Source organism: Coniosporium apollinis, assembly GCF_000281105.1.
Source record: "Coniosporium apollinis CBS 100218 chromosome Unknown supercont1.44, whole genome shotgun sequence".
NCBI classification, from domain to species: Eukaryota; Fungi; Ascomycota; class Dothideomycetes; genus Coniosporium; species Coniosporium apollinis.
The window spans coordinates 16,957-32,741 of NW_006913306.1; the positions used below are offsets into that span (position 1 = coordinate 16,957).

At 46.1% G+C, this 15,785-nt stretch overlaps 3 protein-coding genes across 3 annotated transcripts; all 3 read right to left on the reverse strand.

Annotated features, from left to right (window-relative positions):
- Window positions 1-2,118: 2,118 nt before the first annotated feature.
- On the reverse strand, window positions 2,119-2,414 carry W97_07649 (uncharacterized protein; the record flags this gene model as incomplete). Its single annotated transcript, XM_007785566.1, has 2 exons — window positions 2,119-2,304; window positions 2,352-2,414. The coding sequence occupies 2 exons, from the start codon at window positions 2,412-2,414 to the stop codon at window positions 2,119-2,121; spliced, it is 249 nt and encodes an 82-aa protein (XP_007783756.1).
- Window positions 2,415-4,562: 2,148 nt separating this feature from the next.
- W97_07650 (uncharacterized protein) lies at window positions 4,563-4,853 on the reverse strand (the record flags this gene model as incomplete). The annotated part of the gene is made up of 1 exon (XM_007785567.1): window positions 4,563-4,853. The coding sequence occupies one exon, from the start codon at window positions 4,851-4,853 to the stop codon at window positions 4,563-4,565; it is 291 nt and encodes a 96-aa protein (XP_007783757.1).
- On the reverse strand, window positions 4,854-5,657 carry W97_07651 (uncharacterized protein; the record flags this gene model as incomplete). Its single annotated transcript, XM_007785568.1, has 2 exons — window positions 4,854-5,406; window positions 5,482-5,657. 2 exons carry the CDS (start codon window positions 5,655-5,657, stop codon window positions 4,854-4,856), a joined length of 729 nt encoding a protein of 242 aa, XP_007783758.1.
- Window positions 5,658-15,785: the final 10,128 nt, after the last annotated feature.

Consider the following 15,785-nt stretch of genomic DNA (forward strand, 5'->3'; position numbering starts at 1 on the left):
CGTCTCCCCTATTACTAGCTTGCCTAACTACTATATCTACTTGCAGAATGTGTACGTCTAGTTTAAAATAATATAGTATTTATTAATAATAATATAGTCTAGCTACTAGGTCGCCTTTAATTAGTTTAAAAATATAGTAAAATCCTTGCTAACCGCTAACTTAGGTGTTACTAATACTACTATAGCTATATCTAGCTAATAGCGCTCTTCCCACTTCTTATATAATATACTAACCTCCTTATATTATCTCTTTATATCCCCTTATAACGCGATTAATAGCACTACTACTACTATCGTCCCGCTACCTTACCCTACTTATACTAGTAATATAAATACTAAACTGTTATCTCCCCTAGTTAGTATTACTACTACTACTAGGCTCTCTTCTACCGTAATTGCCTCGACTACTTCTTTCTAAATACTATAGAACTCAGCCTCCTTCTTATCTATTATCCACTATAACTCTACCTTAGTGTTAATCTTCTATAACCTCTTCTACCTCTCTATCTATTCTTTATCCGCTTTAATATTAAATAGCGCCCGCTTTCTCTTACCTATCGCCTACTATTTCTCTTTAACCTTAATAGCCGCTAAACTAAACCCTAAAAATTGATACTAATCTATACTTAACACCTAGAACTACCGTCTCTTATCTATAACTACCCTAAACTACTCTATAATCGCCTAGGCGTAAATTATACCTATAATATATAATATATACTCTACCTACTCGTCTATAATTACTACTACTATACTATTCTTATTCTATCCCTCGCTATTATCCTCTTCCTCCCTCTTAGACTAGTAGAATGCTATTACTCCGCGTATAAATCGCCTATTAATACTAATTGCAATATTCTAGTATAACTAGATAGTTAACTTCTACCCTAATTTAACTATACTCTCGCGCTTTATTACCTTTCGTATCCTCTCTAACATCTACTTCTTACTATCTATATCCGCCGGCTATATATACGCTAATATAATATCTTTTTTCTATACTATCGCCTCAATTCGCTACTAGAACGGTAATACTAACTATAAATACCACACTAACAACTCGCTAACCTCTATAGGTAAATACTAGTATATAATCTTAATATTACTACTTAATACATACCCCTTATAATATCTTATCGCAAACACTACCAATCTATTCTTAATAAAAACATTCTAGTATCCGCCCTTAGTAGTATTACTATACTAGATACTTAAAATCTTTAGTTCCCTCCTAGGCTAGCCTCTAGTAATATGCGCTAATACTAATAACTTCTCCCTAAACTCGGCTACCTATAATATATACCTCTCTATAGCTACCTAGTCGATCCCCGACTCGCTACCCGGCTTTAAAAACTAGTTATAGATAGCGGCGTCTTACCTAACCTAGTTAAACAACCACGTCTCCCTATTAACTAGTAAATAGCTGCGATAGTCCTATAAAAAACTCTATCCGGGCCGCTTATTAGTTGGATTATCGCGTAATAACTACTATAGGATTTATAATACCTCACTAACGCGCTACTTATTACTAAACGATAATAAATCCTTGACTAATAACTATTAGGTCTCTATAACTAACCCGTGGACTATATCGCGGAACTAGGGTATAGTAAAATATAAATCCTTATATAATAACTCGTTATATCCCTTCTAGTTAATATGACCGGCCGATGTTGTATTATAATAGATCTTCAACTCGTATATACGCAAATCTAACATCCACTATATTAGGTTGTGGCTCCCTTAGACTATGAATTTGTCTATTATTATTGTAATAAACTCTAAACACCCGGGCCTATAGGCTCGTGCTACTACTACTACTACTACTAAATCGGCGCTGCCGTCGCTGTTATATCCGCTATCGCTATTAAACTTATTATCTTGGAATAGCTCTAACAACTCTAACGCCTGCTAGACAATCATGAACCGGGAAACTTTGATGACTGCGGACAAAATTAGTGGATATAGCTCCGGCCCTTTCTAACCGCCTTTCTTAACCCCTAAAACGGCTAATGCGCAAACTAACATGCTATTATATTCCTTGCGGCTAATAGTTTAGTTTAATAACTAGATGTAAAATCCTAAATATACTCTTTATATTACTATTAACTTCTCTAGCTAATCGTTCTGCTTATTCTCCTTATCCTGGTTCTGGGCCTCTTCGTTATTGTTGCTATGTTCGCTACCATCGCTGTCTTCGCCGTCCTTAATATCCTCCTTCTCGTCCTCCTCTTCCTCCTCGCTATTCTCTACGTCCTCGATATTCTCCCCCTCCTCCTCCCCGCTGACTTTCCGCTCTGCCTCCTTTACTGATACCTCCCACCTCTCGCTGTCGGCGGGTGAACCGGTACTTGGGACTCTACTAATCGTGCTCTTTCTGCGTTTAGGCAAAAAACATTAATATCTGCTTCCATGGCCGAATATGATCGCCGATCGACTTCTTATCTATATACGGCTATAACGGCTAGTATCTCGTCTAGTGCTTCTCCGTCCGGATCGCCTCTAACCGCATGAATACACCAACCCGCTTAATAATAGACGCCTAGCTAATCCTCGCTAACTCATCTATAGCTTCCTAAATCGCTCTTTCTATAGCTTTATCGGGCTCCTCTTCTACCTCCCTATAGGACCTCCTATCTCTATCCGGCTCTACCACAGTAGGCTCCCTAATGTAACCTAATAACTCTAGCCTCTATAATCCGCTTAAATACGGCTGCCACTACGTGCGCTCTAACTACGGGTTCACCTCGTCCCCCTCTCCTTCTTAGATGCTATTATAGGCCTTCTTCTCTATCTTTGCCTACTGCGCTGCAATCTTGCTACGAACCTGCGTCTATAATGCTTCGCCGCTAGCTGCTAGCTCCTACTATCCGCCTTCTAGGGCCTCTTCTAGCTAACGCACCTTAAAATACTGCGATCCGTGTTGGCGGGTAAAAAAACGCTAGTAATGGACTACTTTTATAGCCTTATGTATTCGGCTCTCGATCCTTAACCCTTTTATCTTCCCAGACCCTCCACGTTTACATGCTACGGACCACTAATGCTCCTTACGCCAATACTCCTTTATACTACTCAAATCCCGGTAAACGTAATAGTAACGGGTTAGCTCTAACTAGCATAACAAACTATCCTGGTATAATGGTAATTAGCTAATCGGCTGTATTACAACACCTAGGACCTGTAACTCGGTCGGATATCTGATTAAACCGGGCTACTCTTAGACGCGTTCTGTAATTAATACGGTATTCTAGCGTTTTATCTTGTGTTATTTCCCTTGCAGATGACCTTATATCTACTCTAGCTATACTACATATCGACATTCCTTGCAAATCGCTAATTGATACTCATTTAAATGCTTAAAAAATTCCCCTTCTATATCGGCTCTTTGCATGTTGGATATGTCTGATATTTAACCCTAACCACCGGGTTATGGTAATGGGTTACAGCTTATGGGTTGCGACTTATGGGTTATGGAAACGGGTTCTGGAAACGGGTTCTGGAAACGGGTTCACAGGGGTTTATGGATAGGTACCGAGTTATGTGTAAGAACGCCGTTGCCTTCTTGTTACTCCACCAGCTTGGGCCTCCCCATTAACCAACTCGGACAACGGCCGCTTTCTTGCCGCCAAGTAGACCCGAAATCCTAGAAAGCTATGCCACTCGCGACTAATAGCTCGATACTCCGCCCTCCTCGCCTCAACATGGCCCGGCGCCTCCTCCAATCCCCGTGCATATATCGTTCCAGCGATCCAGGAGGTATGGTTTGCCTAGTTGTTCACGTTGGTGTCGTCCATTCCGTAGTCCCGTTTGAAACCGCCGCACTTGAGATGAATGCGTGATATTGCAATTACGGCGTGCCGGTAAAAGGTGATATTCATAAACGTCTTCAAGTGCGTCTCTGCTTCTCGCTTAAGCACCGCAGTCAGCCGGGAACTGTCCCAGCTCTCCTGGCCTTTGGGCCACAGAAATGGCGAAGGAGGATCCTTCTTGCTAAAAGCTAGCAGCTCCAGCTTCTGCCAAAATGGAAGGATTAGCTATAGGTAGTAAACGACTAGCTCGCTAACCTCCTTTAGCAGATAACGGTGGATGATTTTCGTGGAGCCAACAATGTTGTAACCCTTATGGTATGCCGTCACCGTGCTGACCAGACCGTCTTCAACAAAGATACTCCGGTGGTGCCCATAGACGGTGTTGCAATGCCGCAAGCTAAGAATCTCTATACCTCGAGCAGGCTACCCTGAAGTAAGGTGGACGAGGAGGAGGAGCCGTTCAAGAAAGCTATCGATCTGGGAGATGTACTTCTTCACCGCCGCAGGCTTCCAAATCACTTTTAAGTCCTTTTGCCGCACTTCCAGGAACTCTACTCGCAACTAATCACTCTTTAGCACCCGATCAAGCAACCACCGTTTACTATTAGGTAAGACGCTTTTATTACGGGGGTCCTGAAGAAAGCTCCACCCTTTAGTATTTTGGGTTGGATCGTCCTTAAGGTCGCGTAGCTGGAAAGTCGGTATTACCTCTTCTCGCTCTTCCTCCTGATGTAAAAGAAATAGTTCTTCCAGTTACAACTGCGCCAGCTCTACCTCCGCGCGAATAAAGTCCTTAAAGTGGGCCATCGTCATTTCGAGCTTTTTGTACGTTAGCTTCTCATGGTCGTCCGACCAGTAGATGTAACCTAGGCTGGTGGTAGTGTTCCGGATCTTTTTCCTGTAGGCTCGCAGTCGGAGCACCCAGTTGAAGGGCGACCGGCTCCCGTGGATCATGAACCGTTCCCTCATCTCGTCCAAGACGTCCGCCGGATAGTCAATCTCCCCATATTCTGCTATCATTACCGCCCTTTGGATAACAAGCATCTATGCTATCTTGACGAAGGCCGACAGGTATCCCGTGTATGAGTATGCATCCCTAAAGATCTTCTTCTCCGGATCCACCCCCAGCACGGCTAGAAACCCGACAATGACGCTCTCGAAGAGATCACCTTTTAGGGTGTGGTCCAGCAGCGAGATGCAGAACAAGAGGCATGCACGGTCTAGCTGGGACTGGATCTCCTTACGAAGCATATCCCGGCCCTCCCAATGCTTCTCCGCCTCTTGCTTCTCCTCATTCTTCAAGGCTAGCAGCTCCTCTCCATACCCTATCATCTGGTCGAGGTGGGTGAGCTGCGCGGTAGTCAACTGGTGCGATAGGGTAACACGCTGCGCTGGCTGAACGGTGCGGAACGCGAAGCAGATCAGCCGTTGCCAAACCAGCTTGTAGCCTCGGTACGTCGACTTCTTAAGCTTGATCATCAATGGCCGGTCCCAAGCTCTTCTGCGCTGGATGAAGCTGTTGATCCGCGCCTGGTCAAACACGTTCACTTTATCGTCACATACGGACTTGTGCGCTTCCTCGACAATCCGGTCAAGGCTTTAGGCAAACTCCGCTAGCAAGGGCTCAGTCGCGGGATCGGCCGGAGATCCCAAGGGAGCAACCTCATCGAACCTGTAACCTCGGAGGTACCGAGGCCATCGTGTCATCTCGAGCCATAGGGACACTTCTGTCTGGGCGGCGTTATCCAAGATGAGGTTCTCCGACGCGTCTACTTCTTGCAGGCCCTCCTCCAGCATCCCGTCAACCTGGGCCGTTACAAAGTCTGCCTCGGGGAGCGCCTGCGCCATCTCGCGGCGCCGCCGGGCATCTTCCTCCTCCTAGAGCTGAGCTGGCGAGACGACGGCGAAGAATCCGCTACCGGGGCCACTGACGAAGAAACGCTGGCATGCCACCTTCTTCCAACGCGGCGGAGCGGCTACGAGAGCCTTGGGTTGCCCACCTCTGCGACGTTTTCCTGAGGTATGCTCCTCTTGACAATGCTTACGCATGCAAACCTCCGCACGCGCGACGTACGAACACTGCAGGCAACCAAGGCCATCATGAATTGGAAGGAAAGGGATGGCAAGCGAGTCGGGCGCGGGAACCGGGAGACGAGTGTGTTTAGGATTGAGCAGCGGCTTCTGCCTAAGCTCTGTCGCTAAAAGACGCACTTTCTGTTTAGAATCAAGCTTTGGGTGGTCGACATGACGCGTCTTCAGGTGGTTTTCATAGTGGTTGGGATTAACAGCAAAACCGCAGGTGACACAGACCCATACTTGATAATCCTCTAAGTATCGAAGAAGGTCCATTGCGCACGAATTTCTGCAAAGGAAGCAGAAGATAGGAAAATCACTATGTTTAAAGAAAGTGGTGCGCAGCAAGACGCGTTCGCGTCCGCGTAGAACCAAACAAAACACGTGCAACGCGTAACGCTAACTACCAACATGCCAGGCGACTTAATGTCTCCGGAGGCTAGTTCCTAGCAGGAAACAGACTTTTTTTAATAGGCCTGATGGGGCTTAATGAGCTTGATAGAGGCGCATGTGGACGTTTGAGATTACGAAGGGGGCAGCCGGGGGCTGAAGGCTGGAAAATAAGCGAGCGAATCAGAGGTCGGAGTGAATGGGGTGTGGGCTGGGTTGATTCGCGCATGTATCTCTAGGGTGCAGGCGACGGGCGGTAGATGGGATACATAGAGGTAGGAGGACGCGCAGGGTGGCCTGGCGACGCGTGGTTGTCGCTGGACGCGTCCAGGTTCGTGTTCGCGTTGGCGCGGCCATAATTGATTTAGTTAGTTAGTTAGAAGGGTCGGTGGACGAAGGCTTCCACGGACAGGCCTAGCGGCATAGAAATCCGGAGGCGGGAGATTGCGTTATTACGCGGGGGGGGGGGGGGGGGGGGGGGGGCGAGTAGTTGGTGTTGGTGTAGGCGCGGGCAGTTGGTGCGGGCAGGGTGATGGTTCATGGAAGTGTCAGTCAGTTAGTCAGTCAGTTAGTCAGTCAGTTAGTCAGTTAGTCAGTCAGTCAGTCAGGTCCTGCGTTTCCCCCAGCGTATGTCCTGCGTTTCCCCCAGTGTAGGTCCTACGTTTCTCACAGTCACGGAACTAACTTTCGGTAGCATCCATCGCGCATATACTTGAGGAACCTTCGTGTCTTCGTGCGCTGCAGGCGCTGCACACCCAGCTCGAACCTTGAGCTCAAATCCACAAGATTGCAAATATCCGAGCAAGGTATCTTCAGTCGCTGTATGTAGCGACTCACCAAAGTTCCGCTGGAGGGGAATCACTGCAAGGATCTTTGTGGGTAGCAAGTAGCGGAAGTATCCTCTCGCATGTAGTCTGCGATGCTACAGTCAGTTTCCTTCGAGACAGTAAGTCCCATTGGCGGAGGTAGCGTCCAGCTGCACTATCACCACTGCCCGGTAATTTCAGCCGACGCGGCCCCAAGGTCGAACGCTTGACGTAAGCACTATCCTACTCCATCACAACTCGAACGTGATATCCCCCGAGTCACGAGAGAACGAGGGGGAGGAGACTATCGCAGACTGCAGCACCTATACACGCTCATGTCAGATTCGATCACGTGGTTCTTGCACCGCCGCTGGTTGACTCTGGAGCGGGAACACTTATTGCGCTCAACCTTGGACATCTCACACGCCTCACGACTGCCTTGGGCTAGTATTGTAGGTGCTATACTAATGGACCAGTCTTATCGGAGGTGCCACGTTGGGAGGTCAGGTTTGTCGTAAACGTTGTGTTATGGTAGTTCCGTCTTGCACTCTATAATCTCTATCTAGGTAATGCGTCGTACTCGTGAGATCTCGTGTCTAATTGCATCAGCAATACTCTCTAGAATATGGCATATCGTGACCTTCGCTCTACGCGTGATAATGGTGGCATATACTCGTGATCCTGTCAAGAACGACTTCGTGAAAACTGCAGACGGTCTCCTTCTCTCCTGCCAACAACCCTCTCTATTTTTTGCCGCATTGCGGCGTCTTTACTCTATAAATCAGCCCATATTCACTCAGCCCATATATCTGTATTTTCTACGACCGCAGTCTTCTGATCTATCGTCTACCTGTATCTTTATCACGATGGCCCTCCCAGTGGACGACTAGGCTATATAGCTTGCGGAGTCTGAGGATGCCTCACGTCTTCTTAAAGACATTAAAGGGACGAAAGAGGAGTTGGGGCAGCAGGACTGCCTAGTGGACAGCTTCAAGGCGCTTACACAGCAGATGGACGCATAATTCGACCAAGTCGGTGCCCTTGATCCCTCCCCACTTATCTTCCGAGTTAGAAGCTTACATTAGCCACAACGAAGCTTGAAGTATTCCTACGGCAAAACAAGCGCTCGGTGGATGTAGCTATAAGCGGCAATGCCGCAAATCCTATACACCAAGGTCCCACGGATAGGCAGGATCGTGCCTCGGAATCTTAACCATCCAACGCAATGCGTCCCATACCAGAGTCGTCTACAGGGCCTTCGGACGAAAGCTTCCTATTATCCCTTACGCAAGGTGACCATACAGCAGCCGACTATAGTGCATAAGCGCTAATAGCGCCTTCTCTCTAGCCTGTGTCCGTCTCCACACCTCTACGCAACGGTTTGTTATTAAACCACATATATACGTAAGTAGGAGGCGTCTGACATTAGTGTCTAGGCGCGATATCCACACCACTCCGGTAGCCTTCCTACATAACCAGAACGCCCACCCCCAAGCGAAGAGCAGACACGCTAGAAATATCGCCTACATTACAGCCGTCATAACTAGCTAAGCGTTCCTAAAGACGATCGTCTTCCAGCAGCACCACAGTTGCAAGGTACGCCTTGGAGTTATAGGACCCGTCAACGACGCTACTGGGAGCGAGGCTATTGAGCGACCTTAATAGAGAGACGGAATCCGTCCTCACACAGTAGATGTCCTTTTACAGCCAAAAGCCCGAGTTTTGAAGCTATGTCGAGAGGGCCGTCTTTAAAGATAGGCTTATCTACATCAGCGACCTGATGATATCGAAGAAGGCTGTAAACGCGGAGTGGGACTGTGACCACGCGTGTAAGCAGCCTCTCGTAATACTATAGGAGATAGCTGCTTACAGTATATAGTATAATTATGTATAGTAGGCTTAAGGCCTTATATTATGTGGTCGGAAGAGCGCAAGTCGTTCCAGGTCCTTCCCTTACCTGAAGATAGGCGTGTGGGTAATATCCACGACTCGTCCTTCTAGGTGCGTCGTATTCGTCCACCTCCATAGCCTAGTATGTTAGCACTTTGACTGCGATCCTTCTTAGCATTATACAATTTGCATAGAGATGATCTAGTATGACTATCTACACATGGAGTAATGAGATGTTGAAATGTTTAACGGCTGCGCAGATAACCGCTCTCTATCGCAAGTCTCTTAGGTGATAATATCTACTCACCGCGCACCTGCGCTCAATCTCACTTTAACAAGCTCTACGCTATTATCTATGGATACTCCTAGCAGCTTTCGAGCTCGTATAGTGATATCTATAGGGACGCATGAATTGTCACCGCGCCCTAGTTTACCGCTAGAGCGAGCTGTAAGGAGGTGTCCAAGTAGTTGCATAGTCAGAGTCGATAGCATGTCGGTAGTTAGTAAGACATCCACGGGTAACTCATGCTATACGCTTTAACAGTTAATCGATTGGAGGCAAGTTGCAATAGAGCTTATCTGCAGCCTTGTTATAGTTACCGCATATGTGGAAGAGATAGAAGTCCTATGTCTCTTATCGAGTCTATTATACAGTGTGAAGTTGTCTAACCTACTTGACCCTCCGCTTAAAATCACCCGTTGGAACTAGCTAGTAAGAGCTGGCCTATAAGTGCCTTGAAACAGGCACCAAGCACCGCATATTAGAGGTTTGGTGTTGTCTTCAGACACGATTGCAAGACCATCAAAGCCCACGGCAATTATAAGCGTGAATATTAAACGAAGCTGGAAAGGAGAAGCGCGCGGGCAACGCGTTCGACGAAGAAGATTCTAGCACTTAAGAAGCGGCAGCATCGCTTAACACAGACGATAAAGCGCTAAATACTAGAATAGATAGTATATTAGCCGGAATAGGAGGTGCGATGAAGAGTTGACTAGAAGCCACTATAGTAGGTAGCGTGGACGGCGCTATACTAGGTGCAGTTGCTAGTGTCACACTAGGCGCGGTAGCAGGCGGATGCTGAGAGATAGTTAGCAGGTGTAAGAGGTGATAGAATTAGCTAAAGCTTACGTCTTCGTCGTCCTAAGTGGCACGCGGCTTGATTACGTCCTGGAATCAATAGCAGGTGGGTGGCCTAGGGGTTAATAACTAGGTTAAGAAGGGCACCCGCCGCCGAGGAGCTAATAGCGCTAGAGCAGATAGCCAAGCTAGGGCCGGACGATTTGCGGTAGACCTAGGAGTATCCCTTACGTTGGGACGAAAGCGTGTGATTGTTTCTTAATTAGGAACGGCCTAGACAGAACGTTAGCAAAGGCGTAGGATGTATGAAGCAATGACGCGTAGACTCACCCATTAGACCAGTATGCTGTTAGTATGGCACGTCGCCTCTTGGTACGTGTAGTGCGCTCTTGGGTTCATGCCTCAAACATATTCGCAGAATTGCGAGAATAATAATAGCTTATCCTTCACCGCCGGCGTTAGTTTACTGTATTTAGTCCTCTATAGCAATATGTGGCCAAAGTAGAAGTTGAATTCTGCAGCGCGACTTAGAGTAACGTTCAGCTACAGAGCGTCTCCATTGAAACTAAGAGCTCCAGGGTTTTCTTCATCTATATAGACAAAGTTAACGAATATAATACGCTTCTCGTCGCCTTAAAAACCGTCTACTATTAAGAGTTTGATCCGCTTGTTCCCTGCGGCGGTTACTACTGATAAGGATAACCGCAGCTTCTCTTTAGAGTCTTTATAGAACGTAATTATGCCGAGATTCTCGGCTGTAAGGCGTGTCCCATTAGAAGGAGGGGAATATTTGAGGAGTGCCTAGACGAACTACAATATCCTTACTTCCAAGCTAGCGTTGAATCTCGAGGTTGACGGCGGGGTTTACTCGAATAGGGAAGGAATATTAAAGAAAATCTCTTGACTTTGCAAGAGCGGTTGAAGCTATCTCTCGACCAGACCGTTAACGTGTCCGTTCTTAAGGAAGTCTTAAACAGTCGCCGCCAGACTAGCGTGCTTTGACACATTATAGCCTATACGGAACCGCTAGAGGTCATAGAACGCAGCGGGGAACCTAGTAAGCTATAGATGCGACCGGTAGTTTATTCTTAGCGTAATTACTTTATTTCCTAGAGAATCCTAGAATAGCTAGAACACAGATATTATCAATCCGCCCTCAAACTCAGTAGCCTTTGTAGAGTGCGAGAGTAATAGTAGTCGCCCTTAATAGGGGTCGGCGACTAGGCACACAATAGATAGCGAGTGCTCCTTAGTAATATAGGTAGTAAAGTCTCCCACGCCTATAAGCGCGGCCTCGTCTACGACAAGCACATCTGTCCTAAACGCGCTGCGGAGAACTCTATTACTTGTCAAGCTATTAGTCGTAAACACTATATTAGTGTCCTCATTGAGGATCTTGCTTGCTATTAGCTCGAACGTGTCCTGAAGTTCTGCGCGTTAAGCTTCGGTAATACCCTCGAACTAGCTATACTTAAGGATATGCAGTAGCTTGCGATACTTCTAGACGTCTAGGTCACCCGGGTTCTCTAAGTAGTACGTGGAAATATAGCCTGCAAGCGAACGCGGCATCGCCTTGTGGAGGTCTCCACTAAGATAGCTATTTTCCTCGTCCGTAATAATTAACATAATTAGGTCGACATTGTGATCCATTCTTATAACTCCGTTTTATAGACGTAGCACGAAGTTTTGCGCGGTGGATTCCACCTAGTAAGTATATAAGCGAACTATATTCGCTCGTAAGCGCGTCCGTAGAGTAGTCGGGAGTTCCTAGATTATACTCTCCACAATAGTAAGAATCCTCTCAACTACAGTATTAGTCGGATAAACTACCTTGACCTTCAGTCAAAGACTATATAACACCAGGACAATCGCAGCGGTAGTGCGACTCTTACCGGTACCCTAGGGCCCAATAACCAAAGACACTCCATTCCGGATGCCACTTATATACCTATAGACTGCTTCGAGTTAGTCCTTATTAAGAACGCTACTAAGGTACAAGATTATGTTATCAGGAAGGGCGAGAGCTTCGGCAGGGATATTCAATTCTTCGCCACAAGGGGTCGGTGACTACTAGAACTCGTAGAGGAGGTTAAGATGGGAACGCGGCGCTTGGTTCCCGAAGAAGAATGACTATAGGCGGATTCCGCCGTCGAAGCGAGGTTCGTAGATTCTGAGGGCAAGATCCTCGACCGCGGCAATTCTGTCTGTAGTGAGAAAGTCGGGGTAAACTAGCTTGATTATAACTAGCTCAATGCAGGTGGAGTTGAACATCTCTTTGAATAGGCAGTAGACAATCGCAATGAGATCTATCGTTCTAGGTATGCTCAAGACGGTTCCCGTACAGGTAAGACGCTGCCCTCCTATAACTAATCTTATTAGCTGCACGCGTGTGCCTGCGGGTGGCAAAACGAGCTGTGTGTCGGCAAGAAAATAACTAACGCGTTGCTTTTGTTACACACGGATGTCCACCTTCTAGTATAGTGTGTGCTGGCAGCGCTCGAAGTACGCGTTATGGAGGGTATTACTATTGAAAGACTTCTCGAGCTATTCTTTCAGGAAGTCTTAATCGCGCTACTAAGCGATGGTGAAAGTGGTTTAAAACGATTTGCTATTAGCAAAGGGTGCATCTAGCTTAAAGCATAAAACCTGACCCTCTTTTGGTTACTCTTTTAAGGCGGACTTCCTGCCGACTAGCTAGCTAGGGAGGGGCGGACGGCGATGTGGGTCTTCGCTAAAGCTAATAGTAAATAAATACGATCCTGCGACAGGTTTAAGCCAGCCTCGGAACCTAGTATAGTACTAGAATAGTCTAATAGAATTTACCATCCCAACTCCTAACTTACGGAGAAGTCCATCGAACCATCTCAGCTATTACTCGGTGTTGTGGCCGAATTGCCCACCTATAGTGCGCTGGAGGTCGATTATAAAGGAGATTGTTTTTAAGTTATTCAGCACATTAGCGGATAACCGGAAGGCAGCTAGCAGATCGTCAAGCGCTGTACTGTGCCACACGGGATGGTTGGACTCAAAAAGACTAATATTTAACGTGACGATGACGAAATTAGTGCACGTCATATTGAACTTTCGCTGAGCTTCACTATCCACTAGGACGCGGGCTTGCACGACCTCATATGCAGTCGGCTAAGGGTCTCCGTGTAGGTAGTATTTTGGCTGGGAGAAGAGTAGTTTAGGGAGCGATGTAAGATAGCGTGTGGTTATAATAAACTTCGCATTGCGGTCTTTACCTGAGAAGTCCTTCTATGCGTATTGTAGCGCAATCATCGGCTGCTATAAGTATAGTATGATCCGGACGAAGGGGTAGTTAGTTCTATTATTAGTAGTGCCTTTTAGGTTGTTAAAGACGGTGGTTGCTTCGTCTAGAGCCTTAATATAGAAGATTATAGGGACCACAAAGGACTTTCGCACGCTAGTAGGCGAGTCGCTTAAGGTGTCGCGCGTTCGATCTATCACTCGAATGTTAAACTAGTCGCAGGGGGTTTTAAGACCTGTGTAGAGTAGTGTAAGTGAGAGATCTAAGAGTCTAGTGGGGGTAAACTTGCGTCTAAGCCCTAGAGTAGCCATAATAGCTATTGAGAGCGAATTAGTAGATAGTCGATTGAGTCAGTGGGTGAGAATTAATTGAGTGAGTGAGATCTTAAAGCCCAGTATTACTAGCAAAAGAATGTGGGCGCGGTAATACTAAGAGGAATTCTGAAAGAACGAGGGCGGGTTCATTTATACCTGAAGATTCAAGGGCAGCCTAGAAAAAGAGTCGGCAGAGATAATAGCGCAGAGGATATGCTATAAGAATAGGGTTAGGAAGAATCTAAGCCACGGAGTTAACTACTTCATTCCTATTGAATTCCGCTAGCTGGATCAGAGCCGGAATCCGAAACCGCTCTCTATAGAGATCCTCCAAATCCTCGCGCAAGCGTCGTTCGCGGAGACTAACGCAGAGAAACTCTATAGTATTATTAGGTAGGTTATCGGGAGCAAGGAAGCACGTATAGTTCTAAGCACACGCTACTAAAAGAGACCCTAGATTCTTAAGGTAGACTATAAGAGGATTTTGGAAGTCTACTATAAGAATAACAGCAAGAAGGTAGATTGGGCGGAGAAGAAGGCGAAGAAGTCTAAAGACTACTTAGGGGCAGGCAAGCCTAAGGTAAGTGAGTATTAGTAGGGGCTAGGTAGAGCTTAGTCCGATCCATGCCGCGTTGTAGGTTAATAAGCTAGAAGCAAGATAGGACGGTAATGCTAACACATTAGACGAAGAACTAGAAGCAGCTAATAACATTAAATAATCTAGTGAGTTCAAGGAAATATCTTACTAGTAGACTAGCAATACGGAGTACATCCCACCCTTAGCTGCCCTCAGCGAGATAGTTAACACTCGAACACTAGCACGTAAGTAGGTTAACGAATCGTTCCGTATCGAAACGCTATACTATAGAGTAAGCGATAGTGATAACGATAGTACTCTAATAGACGAGTAGTAGATATAGTTCGAGGTAAATGTTAGAAGCGTGTATAACTAGACTAGTACTCCTATCTTTGGCGTAGTTAGGTGCGAGTTTTTGAACGAAGATGAAGATAATAATATTCTCTAAACTTAGCTAGCGGAGAGATAGAGCGGACGTGAGCCGTACTACTTGAATTGTTATTTATAGTAGATTGATATTTTCTTAGCCTAGACAGGTCGAGAAGAGTAGGCTGTAGTCCCTCTTAACTTTTTGAACGCTTAAATAATCCTTGCTCTAGTAGCTCTTATCTATACTATGATAAGTTATTAGTTTCTAGTATTACACGCACTTAACGGGCCGACGTCCGTCTCTCCTAAAACAAGTTATAATTTTCTTCCTAAAGAGGAAGTAAATCGCTCAAGTGTTGAAGGTGATTTTCTTCCCTTCTAGGTAATTTATTACGACTCCCAAATCTTACGGCCTGCCAGCTTCCCAATCTAATGAATTTTTCATTTCAGGTACTTTACTACTACCTCGATTTGCCGCTTCTGAACAAGCAGCCGAACCCCTAGAAGAGGCACTAAGCATATAATATGAGTAAATCTGACTTTAAATGAGATGCGTATAAGAAACGCAGCACCTATAATGTGAGAACACGGCACCTGCGATTCGCGAATATAGATCTAGTATTATAAGAGTGCAGCACCTGCGATGTGAGAACGAGGACTTGCTTCACTAACATTAAAAATATCGATTCGGCTAGCGTGTTAGCGAGCGCCTTGTGAGATCGAGTGATATTACTTACTTCCTATAACTACTACTACTTCTCCACGCGTTTCATCGAAAAATAGCAACTACTAATTCTGTTAACGGCAGAGATACCACATTATCTAAGAGAGTGGGTTGCTTTAAGTGCAAGGACTCATTCGTTCTAGCTAACAGGATGTCCTGACTGTAGTACTCGATACAGCCGACAGCATGTCTGACGCGACCGATACAACTACCTCGATAGACCCCCATCTGATACTCAACTACAAGTGTAGCCGCTTCCAAATCATGCAAAGATCTGCCCGTTGGTGTGCCTTCCGTCAAACATGTCCTATATGAGATGGTCACTTACCCGGCTCAGGTGATGTTGGAGATGGCGTTGGAGAAGTGAGTATGCGGTAGTGGCGTAATGGCATTGTCAAGCGGAGGGTTTATCATCGATGCCGCTTGGGAACAGGGCTATGCTGAGGAACATCTGCAGTGGAGCGTCAGCTAGGTCTGGATATGC